The sequence below is a fragment of the Colletes latitarsis genome, chromosome 4 (genome assembly GCF_051014445.1).
Source record: "Colletes latitarsis isolate SP2378_abdomen chromosome 4, iyColLati1, whole genome shotgun sequence".
Lineage (NCBI taxonomy): Eukaryota > Metazoa > Arthropoda > Insecta > Hymenoptera > Colletidae > Colletes > Colletes latitarsis.
In genome coordinates, this window is record NC_135137.1 from 42689904 (window position 1) to 42708366 (window position 18463).

An 18463-nucleotide genomic window follows, 5' to 3' on the forward strand; every position below is an offset into this window, starting at 1 on the left:
ATAATCATCGTCATAAATATTCGGACACACGAATACTCGAAGACTGCAGAGCAAGCGTGTCAAACTCATTTTGGCCTGCGGGATAATTTGCACTTTGCTGGCGTGACACGGGTTGCAAACGTACAATTATTTTATAACGGTAAAAACTATTTTAAAGTCGTCTATTCTTTAAACGAAACGTGTCGTACATTGAAAAGTACACAATAATTTTGGTCTTGGTTTGTTTGGATATCCATTAGGCAGGTAATTAGTAGTTAAAACATTTAAAAGGAAAAAATAAAGTAATATAACAACTGTTTCATCTTATTAAAAAATGCAATCCGTCACTTTAGCTTGGTAGTGGTAGCTTGAAGAAATGTGATTCTAGCAAATAATAATGCTTAAAGCTTGATATTAAAATTAGCAATGGGAGCCACATGTGGTAATCCCGACGTGGTCAGAACCGACGATGAACCGTGAACGATGTCAACCACGGAAACGGAAACACGACGCTGATAGACGAGAAACTAGGAACATGCAGCCTAGAAGTTCGACAACGCAGCAGGAGTTCTGACACGTTGCTCGAACGTTAGAGGAGCTACGATTTATGTACCGTATCTTCGAAACGCAAAAACGACCCACGGAAAACACAAGGAGGCGAAAAGTAATACATCGTAGGCCTACGGTCCACCGGAGAATCTTGTTTTAAGGGTTTTTACGAACGGAGTCGCGAGAATCGACCTTGCGACAATTACGAGAGACGGAGGTAACTTCCACCGCGTGTTCTGTTTGAATAAATAACGCAGCATGTCCGTCGTCCGATTGTAAAGCAAAGCAAAAATTTGTAAAGGTATAGGGAGTTCGATGACAGAAAGATGCGAAGCGCGTTGGGTTGCGTCAGGCGTTGTTTCCGGTTGGTGCTAGTCGTGGTTTGATCTATGGGTGTCGCGCGATCGTTCAACGCGTCAATCGGTGTTTATTTAACGCGCTGAACGTTGAACGCTTATTTTTGGTATCGTCGAGCTAGCTATCGAGTGTCCTGCTCCGTTCGTTCGTAGGTAGAAGTTTGCTTCTTTTGGAACTGCCCCCTGCCAAGGGCGCGGGGGGTTACATAAGAGAGCAGATTGATAAAAATAATTCTGATGGCTGCCGTAAGAGGTTCGAGATCTCGAATCTGGCAAACACGTGGAACGGGACTCTGGTACTCGCAGAAGGCGGGGATCGTAGTCCGTTTAGTTAGTTGGAGGGAATAATCGTGGCCGTTTGAAAACCGAGTCACTCAAATGTCCGCAAACGATCGGCGGAGTCGCGTTTTCGACGAATTCCGGTGGATCGGTTCTGCGTGCAGGTATCACGGCGATGTTCCTCGATGAGGTGTCCCGTAGGAAGCTTCACCTAAATAGACAGTTCTGATCGATGCGCCTTCCCGGCGATATTGATAAATAAAGGCGATTACAGCGATGACGATTCCGATGGTCAATGAATTTATATACCTGACAAAAGCGCTGGCCGAGTCGATAAATCAGCCCCTCCCCCGGCCTCCCTCGTCCCTGGCACGACGGTGACCGGCAGGGGTAATCTCTCAATCTAAATCGATCGATCTGCCAAAACGACTTCGATTCGTAGCTGTTTATCATCGGCCACTTATGAATTTATTTCACGACCGCACGAGTACACGGGTACTCGATGCGTGTACGTTCACGAGAGAGAAAGAGATCTGGTGATGAAGCCGTGATCTCTACGTGGGAGCACCGCAGGGGGTCCCAACGGAACTCGTGTAGATACTTAAACTTTCGTTTTTATTGCGCGTCGATGAACGCCGGGTCATTCATTAAATCGTTGCGCTCCCTCTACTCTTCTTTCTATACGACCACGTCGCGTAGGTAAAATGGTTCTTGCAAGGCGCCCCCACGATCGAGACGACCTTTTTCGATGGAACCGGGTGCGAACCGAGACTATTCCTATAAAAAAATCTACCTAGGTCCGTTCCATTACCGACGAAATGAGTTTTGATAACGTTTCACGATAACGCGTTGCTCGTCGTCGTACTTGGAAATTTTACGCCTGTTTTAAATTACGGGCAGCGAAAACGCGTTTCCATATTCCATAAAGATACCTCGGCCCACAGAGAAACGCGTTCATGAGGGTTCTAATTATAAAGCGGGTGGAACATTATCTGTATTGGTTTGAAGCAGCCTAGAGGAAGTTCTGACTACGTATATCATATTTTAGTGACGCTTCTCTACGTCCCAGAATCGTAAAAGAAACTCGTTTATGTAGGATTTACAAGATAGGAAGAAAATTCGAGACGGTGTATCGGGGTCTGAAAAACGTACGTTTCCACGGTGGATAATTTGTATCGCGAAAATCATCGAGGTGGTCGCGTTGAATAATCGAGAAATCGCGCGATGCTATGTTCTAGCCGTGCGATATATCTCACAGCGGCTTGCACAGTCGAGGCGAAGTCAAATTAATCGTCCGTGTAATACGCCCGGAATCGTACTGTTTCTTCATTTTTCGACCCCCCTCCGTGCACCGGCTTGCACCCGGCACTTCGTCACGAAGACACCCACGAGCCTCGTGGCGAGACTCTAGCCTTTAGCTCTCGAGCCTTTAACCTCCGTTTAATCTCGTCGCGTTGCTGCAAAGCGAACAGACTACGCTTCACCGGTTGTTCTTTCATCTTTGTTTGCTCGCCGAACCGCGTCATTTTTTCGTCTCCTGTTTCGCGCACGCACTATTGTATTTCCTTTCCTTCTCTGTCGCCATTTTCCGTTACCTTGCGAAACCGCAATAAGTCGACAGATGTCTCGGGATTTAATTCGCCGTGTCTGACGAGAAAATTAAAATCTTCCACCTTCGTTGTCGCGTTTCTCTCGACGCGCGGATTTACGAACCGTCCAGCTTCGTTTTCGTAACGGAAAATTCTGGTCTCGAGTTTTAATTACACTACCTTTGGTACAAACACACCTGTGTTTGAATGTAAATTTATCGTTGACGATAATTTTTCATTTTCCATGAATCAAGAGAAGGGAACGATCCTAAATATGCTAGATAGATAGATAGATAGATAGATAGAAAGAGAGAGAGAGAGACAAAGCGATGGAAAAAGTAGAGGGTCCTCGACGAGTCGCGACAATAATTAGGAAATTTAGCGTCGGGCGCCGTCTGCAGCGTCTCGAGCGTTTAGGCGATGATTTACTAGCCACGATGCGAGCGGACACGCGGACACGCGGACACGCGCTCGTACGCGAGAAAAGCACGCGCACGCATGAACGCACGGTCGGGCGAGCCTTTGTTACCGAAGCCACGGTTACACCCGCGAACCGTGCAAACTATAAGGTATAAACAATAAAACAATCGTACAGTGGCGGCGTGGCAATAAATCACAACGGACTCGCGCGGTTATCTGTCGCTGCTCGTAAGGGATAACGCATCGCGGTCTGGTCTCAGGTAAATTTAGCTATTGTCGTGGCTAGGATATATTAAATCTCGTTAAAACGTCTTCATGAGACTGAGGGACGATTTCGCAGGGACGTCGCAGTCTGTCTCTATTGAAATAGGCCATTTTGACGCAACCTCCGAAATAAACGTGTATACAGGGTGTTCGGCCACCCCTGAGAAAAATTTTAATGGGAGATTCTAGAGGCCAAAATAAGGCGAAAATCAAGAATATCAATTTCTTGACTGAGGCTTCACTAAAAAGTTATTAACAAATTAAATTAAAAAATTTCAAATAATTCTGGAAAAATTATTTTTGGTTGCAGGGGTCAATTATAAACATTTTTGATGAATAGACATACCCCCGAAATCTTGCGCATTTTCGAGAAAAAAATTCAGTACGGTTGGAACTTTAGACGTTAATAACTGTTTAACGAAGCCTTCATCAACAAATTGGTATTCTTGATTTTCATCTTATTTTGTCCTCTAGAATCCCGCATTAAAATTTTCCCCAGGGGTGGCCGAACACCCTCTATACCTCTAAACATACTCCTGGAACTTTTAGATTTTTATTCGACGTGATATTCCTGTAGAATTTTTACGAAAATATATAAATAGCCAGTTATTTTCGAATTCGCGTAATAATAAGATAACGTTTAATAAGCAATTTGGTGGATGCATCGCCGAGTACAGGTGTTTGTTTGTTGCGGCTAATAAAGAGCGGTTGGTCGGCGTGTGAATGGGGCTCTTGTGATTCGATTAACTGCCTACGAGTGGCCTGGAACGTGTTTTCGGTAGGCGAACCTACGAATTATGCAGGGACACAATCACCTACAGGTATTCCCGGTGACAGAAACGTGGGAGTGATTCTCTTCTTCCAGAGGAACTGGCCGCGCCCACTTGTTTGCCCAGGGTAACAGTTTTACCTGAAGCTTTGGGTGGTACAGCTTAAGCAAGGACCGCTCGGTCTCTCGCCGCGTTCTCTATTGATTTATTCCGTTCATCTCGAACTCGTATCGCGAACGAGAAAGAGAGATGGAACTCGGAGAATAAATCGTCGAATCGACCGTGTTTGTTCCTCCTAAAGAGAGGACTTTCGTCGAAACGTGGCATCGCGAAATACGTCGTCAAGAGACGAACTGGGGAAAAGTGGAACGCACCATTTAAAACTTTATGCGCAAATATTATATTAAGAACGAAACGGAAATGAAAAATCATCTATTCGCTATATTTGAAAGGAAACCCGTTTCCCCTGGCGGTCCTTAGACAAGGATTCGAACGCCCACGCGTAAACAACCGGTCCGAGTTAAAACAATAGCACCCCGATCGCCTCTGCCATGATTATCGTAATGACACCATCCGCGAGCATCCTGGGACCTCTTCGATCCTGTGATTTGTAGTCCCGTGCACGCGCGTCAGGAATACCGATGCGAGACCATTAACTGTCGTAATTCATTTTCGCGCTTGTCTCTTTCTCCCGGCCAAACTTTCTACGCGCGTATCTTTCGCGAAACGGTCAGCCTCGGCGTGTGCCTGCCTTTCCGACAAACTTTCACGTCGTCTTATCAAAAAGAAACTCTTGACGTTGACTATATTACAAAGACATCAAACGACGCGTCAAAGCATTCGCTGTCCACTGACCCGTATGTAGGTCGGGACAGTTCTGCTCCTGGAGTTTGCTGAATATGCAACAAATGTGACCGAAAGCTTTCTTAAGACTGTAAAATACACGTCCCGGAGACAACGATAGGAGAGATGGTTGAATATTAATTGTAGCCTTTGAACGTACGAGCATCGTTCGCGTTTTCGGGATTGCACCGTTTTAATGACGGAAAGGGCAGGAATATCCACAATTTTGTACTTGGAAACGAGCTTGTTTCGTATTTGATTAGGATTCCATCTACCGTGAACGGTCCACCGTTGACCACCGTGAAGGGTCAATATTATCACACGTGCTCAAAACGCCGACAGAGACCGTGTCCTTGCATCCATTTTGCTTCCTTCCCCCCTTTGATCGGAATTCCATTTTCGATTGGAAAGTCGGTACACTCTGCGTGGCACCTGCATCCGATAGGTATATATTTATCCAAGTCCGCCCTTTTCAGGTAGACGCTCGCCGCGACATTTGAATATACTCGAGGATTCGATGGATCTATTTGCATGTTCGCGTCGTAGATAAAGGAGGCGCACACTCGCCCGGTTAGGTGAACGCCCCTCGAATTCTGTTTCCTTGGTCCAGTGAAAAAGTGGGCTTGCAAGGGTAGAACCCCGACTTTCCGACTTGGATTTCATTCATCGAGTCTTTGTAAGGTGATAGCGTATTACAGGTGAAATATTAGGTCTAGATACTCGATAGTTTTTAAGATATAGGGTGAAGGTACCTTATATGGCACAGTGCGGCTGTGTTCGCTCTACCCGTAGAAAGTGGTAATAACTAATGACGTGTTGCGTTGCGATCGTGAGAAAGCAATTGTCGGCTTCGCGATAACGCCGATTTCGAAGCCAAAGCAACAACTTTCGCGGCTCGACGGATGGTGTTAACCCTTATGTTGATAACCGGCTACCAGGGTACCCTTTTCCACGCGATATCGACGCTGCCATTTCCTTTAAAGGGTATATTTTTAGTTTTTGATTTTTGCTACTACGGCACACCCCGCCAAAAAATCTGAAAAAATTCAGGGACATAACCAATGACAATACGCATTTAGAGTAATTAAATAAATCTAGCGTCTCGAAAGGTTCAATACGAAATCGGTATTTTTCTGCGTTTTTAATTTTTCTCTAATAGTTAACTTGAATAGTTTTTCTCTAAAATCTTTGAAAACTGTAGGGTAATTGTTTTATGCTGTTATCCAACGATTCTTGGGGTTGATAAGGAACTAGTCGACGAGCGGAAAAAACGCGCCAAGTAGATATCGGTTAAAGAATAATAGTCCTTATTCGGCTAGGTATTGCGCGATAAAGCGCGAGCCGATTACAAGGCGGAATTGATTATCGACGAAGACGACGAAACATCCGTTTTTTCCGCGTCGTTTACGACGTCCATTTCCGTTCACAGCAGTGTCACTTTGTATAGTTTTATCTCGGCACCGGTGCAACACGGCCACAGCCGTAAAACACTTATGACACCCGTAGCATAATAATGCTGCTGCCCGATAGCGCCTATCTGGTCGTATATAACGCGCCTCATTCGCCATTTTCCTAATTAATGTTTAATGTTTCAATATCTGCCCTCCTTAACCAGGCGACTGCACCCGAACCGTCAATGTCGCGTATCGATGTTCCCAGGGTTTCTTCCAACTCGTTCGAACACGGAATAAGGTACATAAACGATTGCCTATTCCTTGCAAACTTCGAGATCCCTGTTTCTACGATTAGAAATAATCGAAAATAATTGTATTTTTATCACACGTACGGCTTAAAATGTGATTTACAGTTCTTTCGTCGCCGATAATGAAATGCGTTCACACAGATTCATGAACAGAAATTCTTAATTACTTAATACGCTTGTACGCGTATTATCTTGGCTCGTAATTTCTATTCGTGGCGGGTTTACGGATCAAGAATGAAATTAATTCGGTGGCATCGTGAAAAGTTGGTAGCTCGAGCGTCTTGGCGATTCTCGCGTGAGACACGCGCGTCGCTGCGAAGAAAGGGTCGATCGAAAATTCAGCTCGTTATTATTTGCACGCGTGCATCGAGAGCGGCGAAATTAATAAGTCGTAAATGGCCGGCATTATCGCGCAGAGAACGACCGTCGTGACAACCAGTCTAACCAGAGCGGTCGATCTGTTTTCAGTCGCATCAGGAGGAGGATTTGTCGGATCCCGACCTCCAGGATGAAGAGAGCGGGGAGGAGTTACCTCAGCAGCCACTTCAGGGTAACACACACTCTTCGTCGGACAATGCATCCGTACCGACCGGTACACCTACTCCATTAACGCACTTGAACAGTCTGATGAGCACGCACCATCCGCACTTTCTGGCCAAGCTTAAAATGGAGGTCAGTGAGAAACGAGATTTCAGCCTTTTTTCAACGGTTCGTTTAATTCTTGTCGCGGAATCGTTTCTCGAGAAAAACGTTGGAACGCGCGCCGCGTCGATAGAGAAACGGGGGTACGATCGGAAGAAAATTAAACGTTCGTTGGTCCGGGAAAGAGGGAAAAAGTAGAACGAACCGCGAGGGACTGTCGCAACCGCGGTTCTTTCATAGATTTCTTAATTCCGTCGATCGTTCGCGTAACAAGACTATTCTCTTACGGAAAAAGCGAATAATTTTCGAAACGAACCCGTTGGTTTGTCAGCAGCAAAACGACGTGGACGCGTTAAACAACAAAAGTGGTCTGGAGGCGCTTCAAGCGGCAATGGGCAGCGGCGGATTTAATCTGCCGTTCTCGTTTCCACCGCCGGCCGCGTTTTTAACGCCACAGCATCACTCGCAGAACAGTCATCCGCAGTCGGGCATCGTCGGTGGTATTGGGAATCAAATGACATCGTCGGCGAGCTCGCATTCCAGCGAATCGTCGCAGGGCAGCGCGCGGAACGGCGGCGAACCTCGGGAGGGCAGCAATCATTCGCAGAACAACTCGACGGGAACGAATCACCAGCAGCAAACCAGCTGGAGCTTCGAAGAGCAGTTCAAACAGGTGCGTCAGGCAAGTACCTAACTCTCTGTACACATCTATGTTGGTTGCTTGGTTTTATCAGGGTATCGGTGCGATAGGATAAGCGTCGCGAAACGAAAGCGTATTCGAAAGACGGAGTTTGTAACGTGTCTCGCGGTTAGGTTAGAGCCGAGGAGTGCGCTCGAGTGACGTGGGCGTGTAAAGCGGTCGCCCTTTGCGGGACACAGTGGTTAGTGCTATAAGGGACGCGTAATTATGGGCGGCGAACGTTCTCGCGCGGGAAGAAGAGGTGGCGGGAACGCTTTCCCGCGTGGTGGGGGCTTTAATTAATGCAACGATGGGAGCTAATTATTATTTTTACACGACCGGGAGATAATTACTCGACCGACCGTCCCCGAACGCCGGGTTCGTCGACGGTGTGCAAGAAAAACGAAACGCGGGCCCGGAGAGGGTGAAAGAATAGGGAGACGGGGGTGAGAAGCGGGGAATAAAGAAAGGGGAAAGGGTGAAAGGATGGAAAGAAAGAAGGGAGAGAAAGACGGTAAAGTAGCGTAACGCGGATAGAAAGCAGGGTGGAACGTAGACGGTTGACGGGTCGAGGGGGTGGGTGGGGTGGACAGAGTTATAGAATTAGCCGGACGCGCTCGCATCCTTGTTAATGCTTTTTGTTCCCGTCTCGTCGTGCCTTTTGCTCGCACGGAGATTTTTGCCAGAGTTGTCGGTCCGGTCAGCCGAGTCCACGCTACCGACCGATGGTTTTCAGTTTTTGTAAAGAGGGTGTGGTATTGGATTACCATTTAGATTGTTGTTCGCGCGCGGGCGCGCGGCCGCGCGCACGGTTCGCCGATACTTGTTCGCCGCCTGCGACAAACACCAAACCGCCTTCGTTCGACGACGCACGAAACGTGTACGCGTCGTCCAGATTTCTTTAAACTTTTTCTTCTTCCATGGTTCTCTCGCGGCGATCCTCCGATCCTCCTCCTTTCGACCCCTGCGAGAACAATTTCCTCTCGGATTCCCGCAGATACGGAGTTTCGATCCGACCCCTTTCGAGCCCGAGGAACGGTTCACGGTCGCGAGACAGACAACGTCTGCTGGTTCGATGTCAGAAACGAGCCGAGTCTGCGCGAGGCGCATCGTTGATTAAAGCGTAGAGACGCGAGTGAACGCGAAACACCGAGGGTAGAGAGAGGAAGGAACGAGCATAGGAATGAAAATGGAAGTCTCCACCTACTCGAAGAGCGGCGCCCGCGTCTCACGGATCGCATCCATCATTCCGGTGGGGGCGTACTTGCCGGGTCTTTAATCTTTCCTCTTCGCGGAGATGGTGGTTCCTTCCCCTCTTCCTCGAGATCTTGGCCGTTTTTCGACGCGAGCAGACGTTCGCGCGCGGCACGATCTCACGCAACGAATATAACCTCGCGTCCCCTCTATCTAGATCGATTCGAAAGGTTCTCGTCCGAGCGAACCGATGGCCGTCGCCGCCGCCACCGCTACCGCCACCACCACCGCCGCTGCGTTTTATCGGTCGATGATAGGAATATGGAACAATGCAAATTATTTCGCTACGATAAAGGCGAACAACGTTCCCGCGACCGGTGTTTATCGCGATTCCCCTCTATTCGAACAATTTACTCGAATTTTGCCGCGTAACCGAAGTCGCGAACGGAAACGATACACTCGAATTTATTTCAAATAAAAGAGACAAACTTTGGATCGATCGAGCAGAAAGTATTTCGCAATATCTGTTTGAAAGAAAACTATTTCTAGCACCTTTCGTTCGAATTCGCCGCGTTATTGAATCCAAAGGGACGTTTCGCGCAGTTGGAAAACTAAACGCTAACGCGTCGGAATGAAAGTGTACTCGGCGTTGGAGGAGTTTACGACTCGACGGTTGTTTTCTCGAAATAGGGTACCGGGCCGGGGATGTCTTGTGGCTCTCTCGGTTTCGCAACGAGGACGAAAGTCTGCGTTTCAATAAAATAGCGGTGGTGCATCCACCGTGTGGCTACCAGTGGGTAGCAAGACGCTGCTCGTTCCTTCGTTCATGGTACGAGGCATTCTAAGTACACCTACACGTATCCTGACGCGCATCATCCCTCCTTGCAACACCGTTCACTGACCGTGCACTCTGGCTACCACGGCCAGTATAATACTGTAGCACTATACTTTGCAGCCATTGCGAAATAACTCGTAAACCTGCAAATTGCCGGGTATTTCGCTCCCATATACGTGTGTACGGCCGACTCTTTACACCGTCCTGGGTTAGATCTGTGTTTGTGCGTGCTTCCAACGAGTAAACTGCACACCCACTAACGCACTCTCTCGCGCCCTCATACTACACGGCCTCGTTACGTTCGAACTGCTCGCGTTCTTACGACGCGTATGCGAGCTGGCGTGCATCTCCGCACACTCGGATACAGGTTCCGTGTATTCTGGATCCCACCCCGTATTATCACTGTGATTATGTAAATGCATTGTCATTATGCAAACGCGTCCGTGCGCCTGAAACGCGCGATACTGTCCTCGTCGTTGTCGCTGCTGTTCCCGTCGATGGCTTCGGCATCCCTCGCGCGACCAGAGTCGCGCAAATTTATACCATCAGAAATTTTCTTTTCGCTTCGTCGTACAATTATTTCCGTATCCGCTAGGGGAGTAACGAGCATCCTGTTAAATACGTTGATAATTGTTGTTACGCGTTTCGATAGCTGTAATGGGAGAACGACGATGGGAGAAGCATCATAATTGTCCAACTATCAGATTGAGCGCATCGGAGGAAGAAATCGTTGCACGCGAATATGGAGTAACGATAATACTGAGAATTGTTTCTCTTTGCTCGTTCGCGAAACAAAGCCGTTCGAGTTTCGATGTCCTTGCGATACGAGAGGTGGTTGTACGGAAAAATTGCATAGAAACGAATACGTTACACGACACGCACGAACTTATCGAATATTTTATAATTGCTAGGTAGGATGCGTTCATCGGAGCGCAACAAACAAAATGGCGTGTCGTAATTTTGATCTATAATGGACGCGGTGTTGGTTGCGGCATCGTCGAATGGCGGAATACGAGCGACGAACGGCCACGGGTACAGATTAATGATGCAAAATGAGAAAAATGATTAGTTCCAGTCTCAAAAGCAATATTATAATTCGTAACCGTTCCCTTATTCGTCGTTTCTACGCGAGTGGTTGACGGCGCTCGTGTCTCGAGTATTTAATTTGCGGGGTACTGAATTTTTGCTAAACATTACCGCGATATTGCAAGGCGAGGAGAAAGAGCGCTTTGCTCGAGTCACGATGTATCAATTAGTCGTCGGTCGATTAATAACCCTTCTCGCGGATTCTCCTTTACTTTTTTTTAGAGTCACGGAAATTCCCGCCGGTCATTATCTCCGTATTCTCGCTTATCGATCAATTAGCAAGCCCGTGCATGCAGAAGCGCAATTACGGCACGGTGCAACGGGACGATCATTGAACGAAAGCTCGTTCGCAGAGAGGGATTTGTCCGAGCGTGTGTGGTTCCATTGTACCACCCTTCGTTTCTCGCGCATCGGTGCAACGGTTTGTTAATTATTTTCTGTTGCATTCGGGAGCGCGCGCGTTCCTTCAAAAGGACGCGGCGCGGCGCGGCGCGGCGCGTCGCGGAAGCTTCATCCCTCGGCGACAACGACCCCAGAGCTTCTCGAAGAAGCCTAAACGAGACCATGGAAAACCAAGATCGCGCGGACTACGCTTGAGAACCGTGGCGGACTAATCTACTTAGGCCGTGCACAACACCTGCATCACTTACTCGTAAACGGTCTGCCGGCGTCGGTGTTTCCCCGCTAAGAAAAACCAAAGAGCCGCTATATCGACCCGCGAATTGTTTGTGTTTACCCAATAATTGGATGAGACTGTAGTAAATATGGCTATTAAGCTACCTACGCTTTCCGTGGTTTCGCACGTACGCTCGTTGACGGTATCCAATCGAAAGGAGGTGCGTTCTCGTAACTTCCGTCTCCGCATTTCCAAAAGATAACTCGTTCATTGATCGCTTTCGACTATTTTGATGCTCGTAAGACAGTATTTTGGGCAGTTGTTTTTCATTTCTTATCAACGTGCGTTGGTAGCAGGTCGAGATAGAGGGTGGCAGCGTAGGAAGCGTGAGCGTTGGAATTCGGGGATGTCTCCATCGCGCCAAGGACAAACGGCCGACACGAATCTCGACACCGTCGGAAGAGTTGTATTTTGACCCCGGTTAGCATACCAAAGCAGCATTATATTACACGGGCCGAGTGCTCGCTATTATAATGAATATCTTATAAGCATATATGTAAAGCACGCGCGTTTCCATGGGGTGTCAGCCGGTCTCAGACAACAAGATGCGACGCGTTGCGTCCTATCGGGCACGCAGACGCACGAGCAGCCGCACAGGCGCGTCCCTTGGACGCAGACTGGTCCAGGAGGAGAGAGAGTCGTCGGAGATATCATTTGAATTTCAATGAATCATGTGGGTGCAAGTGTCGGCCGTATTCATTCACGGTTTACATTCGTGCGTACGTCTCCCCGGCGTATCTCCACACGCACACACGGCTGAATGGCTGAAACCGTGTAACCGAGCGTGTTCGTATGTATGTAAAATATCGCCTCACCTCCGCCCCTCTGCGTTCATTCGTTCATCCGTGCGGAAAGAGGAGACAAATGTCGGAATCTTGTTTCTTTTTTTACGGCTCGTTCGTGTCCCAGCGGGCACAAAGGTGTCTCGCGATTCAAGCCGCGGTCACAAAAGGAGATTATCTCCGATCGTTCTTTGTCAGACGATTTTCTTTCCTACTCGTGCGCGACTATTACAGATCGTTCCGCTCTCTTCCCGCCGCGTGGTAGCTGTATCAATCCTCCCGTAATTTGTCTTCCGGCGAACAGTGAATGGACGCGTCTCGATGCCGCTGACTCTTTCGAGACGCCGCGCCGCGCCGCGCGTACGGGATGGAATGCGCGCAACAAGACCGAAAGGTCATTAAAATCTCACCGATTATTCGACTCTCGAGTTTTCAGGACAATTTCTCGCCGAACAAACTCTTTCCCCGTTCAAACAGATACTCCGCGCAATTTTCATCGTCGATGTATCCCAGAAGCGCAGATCTCTATCGCGGAAACGACGCCCGCTGCTGACACCGGCGACGGAATTTCCAAAGCCGTCCTCCGCATCGATAAGGCGACACGAGGTGCCGCGCGCGCGACAGGAAACGGTTTTTGTCAAAAATTTGCTCGCCGTTCCGCGTAGGTATAATAAGCGTCGCATCGTTGTCTCCGCCGGCGCTATCGAACCGTGTGATCTTTCAGCGGCGTTACTTCCGTGATTGCAGGTGTCGCCAACGGCTTTGTTCGTCCGGGAAATGTGCACCAAAGGAAAGAAGGTGCACATACGCGCGCTTAAACGGGCCGTCATTTAAACGGCGTAATTGTCTTCTTTTCCGCGGACTCGGAATTCCGCAAAAGGTGACACGACTCGGGCATTGACACCTCTTGCCGCAAATTATACATAATCGGCGACAACGTGCCCTTAATCAGGCCGCACAGCTGTCGAAAAAACACCGACGGTGTTGTCCGGCTGTCAAATTTTGTCGCGTGTATTGGGGTCGTCGGTGTTTGTTATTGAATTATTCCGGTCTGTCTCCGTCGTTGAACGTGTACTCGAACGAAATTAATTTCGGCGCGAGAGCGCGTCGCACCGCGGCATGGAAAAGAACGGAGGATCCGTTGTCGCGCGGCCGACGTAGGAAATCGCGCGCGAAAAGGACAAGGAGAAGGAAAGGCGCGCGTGGGACGCGTCATTTGCTTAATTGCGCTATCCGCGACGACGTTCGTTCGCATTAGTCGTCCACGCGTGTACCAGCGGCGACGCGCGTGACTTAGGACCGGTGCACACCAGCGACACGCATCACCTTGCAGTCGCGAGAAATTCGCGTCGGACGCGGGCGCAATTTCATTGAAATAATATCGGGTCCCTGGGATATATACAGTCGACCGACATTCGTGTACATATTTCAAATATCCGTGACGCTTCGTTGGCTCGAAGGAGGTCCCCCCAGTTGGGAGGGATAGAAACGTTCGTCTTACGAATCGCGTTTCGGGTTCGTTTTAAGAATCGTCACTGATTCGGACTCGGAAAATGATGTTCGGTATATTTAAGGAACGTTTGAAAGCGGAGAACGGAAAATGGGAAGCAGAGATCGAGTGGCGCAAGAAACTGGATGTCGTGTCGAGGGGCAGAGGGATCGGAAGGACGTCGGGAATAAAGCGAAAGAGAGCGAGCGTAGGGGGAGGAGCGCCGCTGCCTTTTGACACGACATGTGTCGGTCGTCTACTCGTACGAGATCTAAGACCGGACTGGCTTCCGCTAATCCGAGAATCGGGTCTTTTAATGCGAGGCGAGTTTCGCGATTATAAATATCAGAGATACCGGGAACCCGGCCCCGGGGACGCGTCTAGACTCTAAATGAAAGCGGCGGCGTTACGGGGGTGTTACGCGGTGGGCGAGCAAAAACCGACCTCCTCGGCAAACAACTCGTTCTGTACCAGGGAATTGAATCCTAGGTACGCGTCGCACGATCTCTCGGTTAACCTCGTCTCGCACGCTATCGATTGCTACGCGCATCCAAACCGGATTTAAATGCAAAAGATGCCGGGGAGAAAAGTGTTTGGTATACGTCGAGTCGAATTTCGTTTCTATTATAGTTTGCAGATCGAAATTAAGCGACAGCGGCTGCGGAGCAGATAACAGTCTATAAATTCCCGCGCTCCGGTTGGTTCTGGGTCTCCTGTCGGCGCAATATTCAACTGTGAAATTTGGATGGGCGATCGAAGCGTAGGTCGCGGAACGCAGAAGCGTGCGACGACGCGTCGCGGCACCAGCGTTTGTCTGGTCGTTACGAGCGCAGTTAGCGGCTTTTCCATGTGCGGACGCAATAGTACGTTTTAAATTACCGTCCTCTCGCAGAGAAGAGTTACGAGCTGCCGCGGTAGCTCGCAGCTGCAAGGGGCCAGGGTCGTTTCCAGACGGTGTTAGGAAGCAGACGCGAGCGAGACGACACGATCGCCCGACCAGGAAACTAGAATGCAACGGAAAAAACGGTAGAGAGACGGGACCATCATCGAACAGTTCCCGGTGACGGCACGCGACCCGACGAACGCTGAGATACGTCGAAGCGTCTAGTAAAACGGGATGCCGATACTACGAACGAGATAATTTTAGGAGAACTCGGTGCCGACCGACCGCTGCGCTCCACATGCATCGTTGCAGCTCCGTGCCGCGTGTCGCATTGTTGCGTCTCGGGCTCTTGATAATTTTAGAAAGAAAATGGGGAAACTCGGTCCTTTCCGTATTTCGAAGATTATCCATCGGAGCAAGGGCAGCCTGCACGGCGTATATATAGAAAGGGTGGTTTCCTGGGGAATACTCGTTCAACCCGAGCTATTTCGCGGTCCGTTTCGGAGAAATACGGTATGGCTTTCCCGCCAACAGTGATATCTTCTTCGGAAATAAATCAGGGATTCGGAGAATGCGCAGGATTGCGGAATTTTAAAGGGTGGATCCGGTATTACCGGCGGCTTTTTCTGGGTACCGGTTGTTTCGTTTTGTCGCGCACGTTCGTCCCAGCTTGCGATGCGATAATCTTTTCGAGCATCTTTTTCTATCCCTGCCAGGACGACAACAATCTTTCGCTAGCGACGCATTTTACGATCTATCGCCTCTGGCTACCGGTGGCTGACGCTGAACACGATGTTCCCGTTTCATAGAAACTCAATCGAATGCGTCCAGTGTCGTACACTGCTCCGAATACATAACAATCGTAGACCGTAGAATAGATTTTACGTTAATCCAGAACGGTTCGTTAAACGCGCCTATCGATACCTTTCTTGAAGCGCGGACGCCGCTGGAGTAGTAAAAGTTGAGTGGCAAAGAAAGAAGATCGGCAGAAAAGGGTTGTAAAAGTAAGTAACCCTGTTAAAAGCATGGTTGGCGCGTTCGATGAGTCCGGATCATTCTCGGGATCGAGTTCAATCGAGCGTACGCGTTTCCCCGGGGGCGGCATCCCCGTCCTGAGGAGCACGTGCCACACTTTGTACGCCGTTTGCTCAATAAATGGGCCGACGAGAGCGCCGAGCCGTGCAAGCCGAGCAATTTCGTCGACCACGCGCCGAGTTTGTACTGCTTTTTCGCGAACGGACACGAGAGTTACGAGTGCAAAAGCAATTAGACGTTGCGGATTCGTTCTGTCTTTCCGTCCGTATCCCTGCTCGATCGCCCCTGCGGTTTCTTCACCTGTCGCATGCGTTTTTCCCCGCTACCGTGTACCGCGATCCCGCTCGCGAGCTTCGAACAAACTCGCTCGCCGCTAATAAGAGTTTCTCGCGTTGTTGGTACGTTACGAGTCGTGCTACCGTTGCTTCCGCCTCCAGTTCGGGCCGCGATAGCGTGCGACGCGTCGTCGCGTGCGCTGATCTACCGCGCAATGCGTCCCCGGTAAACATCTTATTTCATTCTACGCGTCGCTCTTCTCTAATTTTATTTCGGTTTCGATAACGCTAGATCCGCCGAAGGGAATATATAATAGTCCAAGTATCGGATGTATATTTTGTTAGGTCTCTTGGGCAGATGTCTATTTTGCCTCCAAGACAACGTTCCACGTCGTATTTAAGAATGCTCGAGAAGAGCGTTCGCGAGCAGCTACGTAAACTCGGGAAACAACACCAGGAAAAACAGTTTCCCTCGTGGAACAAGTTGTAGGAGTACCGATAAAGGATTATCGGTCGAGTATCGACTCTTTACGCAGTTTTTATCGCCTGGCCGACGAACAAGAAGCTTCGAGCTCCTTAAGTGCTCGCCTACCGCAGGAATGTTCACCGTGGTTCAGCGCAACAAGGTCCTTCGGATAATCGGTAACGTCGAGTAAAAAGATTTGGTCGTTTGAAGAATTCTTCTCTGGTCGTTCTCGTTTGGAAGGAGACGACCATGGTCGCCTACTGGCGAGGGAAGGGCCGAACACAGGCCCTCGAGAAATACCATCGAGGGGTTGATAAGATCGTACGTCGTAAACCGTTAAGTATCGGGCAACGAGTAGGAGCAAAGCTGACTGAAAAGGAAAATATAGGAGCGTGGGACGGAAGCGGATGTAGCGGCCATAACTTCCTCGCGGAGCTAGGTTGCTCGACTCGCTAGCCTGGTTGGACCATGATAGATTCTGCGGTGCGTGGCTCTTCCGTTTCGCGATCGATACCACGGATCGTAAACCGTGTTTCTATCGCTAAACAAACTGTCGCCGTGTATCGTGCAATTCAACAAAATGTCCGCGAAAAGAGCATCTGGAACGCGTCGCGCGACAATACGTTCCACCTGCGTGTCCGTTTGCTGGAAGTTGTTCGGAACACGTTCGTGCTTTCGACGATTAAAGCGTACCGTTAAGATACACCGATGATATCACCGACAAAAGGGGGAACGCGCTTTGAAATCGCGATTTATCTCACCAAAATACTCCAAATTTATCACTCTGTGGTCCCTTTTTTTTTTCTAACGCAGTTTCAACCTCCAAAGGAGATTATCGTGGAAATATGTATATTCCGTTACAAACAATTGCTGCAGATTTCTAAAGGATGATCGGTTGATCGATAGTGGAAGAGAAAAGCCCTGTTTCCTCAATTTGTCAATTAGTTTGATCCTTTGATTATCCAGTAAGGGGTAACCGCTAAGTGGTGTGTTAAAAATTCCAGAGCGATACGTACAGTGAGCCAAGCAAATAGATACGTTTTCCTAGAGTTCGCACCGAATACGGGAAATCCCGTGCGTGAAACTATTATTTTACGATGTCCAGGTAGTCGTTAGCAGGGAACGAAAATTTTACGATTCTCAGGGGTGTGCGTTTGTTTGTGTTTTGTATAGCTGAAGTGGTTGTTTAGCTCGGTGTGCGTCGAATGGAATTTTCGAGGGACTGTACGCCGCGCGCGTTCCGCATTTGCAATGCAAAATGATAAATGAGATCGGTCTCTCCTCGGGGTACCTCGAGAACGGATCGACGCGATATCAGCGACGAGAAGTTACGAGAGGAATCATTACGGTATCTTTAATCGATCGCGCTAAACGTACGCGCACCGTATACTATTAACAGTCGACGAGTGTGACCTCTCCCCCTTTAATCGATCGCTTTTAACGACCGTGCCGAGCGATCGAACTATCTCGATGGTAATTAATGCGATCGACGATGAAAAATGATCGGTGTTGGGGCCCGCGTACGCGTCGACGTCGCCGAACCACCGTGTTTCGTTCTTTCTCCTCCTCTCTTGTTTGCGATTTTATCGAGGCGGTTGAGCGACATCTCATTTACTTGGACGCTAGTTTCGACCCTGCCGCGCGGTGATCGATGCGTGGAAATAATATTT

At 48.9% G+C, this 18463-nt stretch overlaps 1 protein-coding gene across 3 annotated transcripts in view; it reads left to right on the top strand.

The window, feature by feature from the left end:
- Retn (retained) overlaps positions 1-18463 on the top strand; it is an 88393-nt gene that overhangs the window by 25537 nt on the left and 44393 nt on the right. Inside the window, exons 2-3 of one of the 3 annotated variants that reach the window (XM_076764020.1) lie at positions 7220-7423; positions 7725-8075. In XM_076764020.1, coding sequence (XP_076620135.1) covers positions 7220-7423; positions 7725-8075 — 555 coding nt within the window. The remainder of the gene's footprint in view (positions 1-7219; positions 7424-7724; positions 8076-18463) is intronic. The other 2 variants (XM_076764022.1, XM_076764021.1) reach the window with 2 other exon arrangements.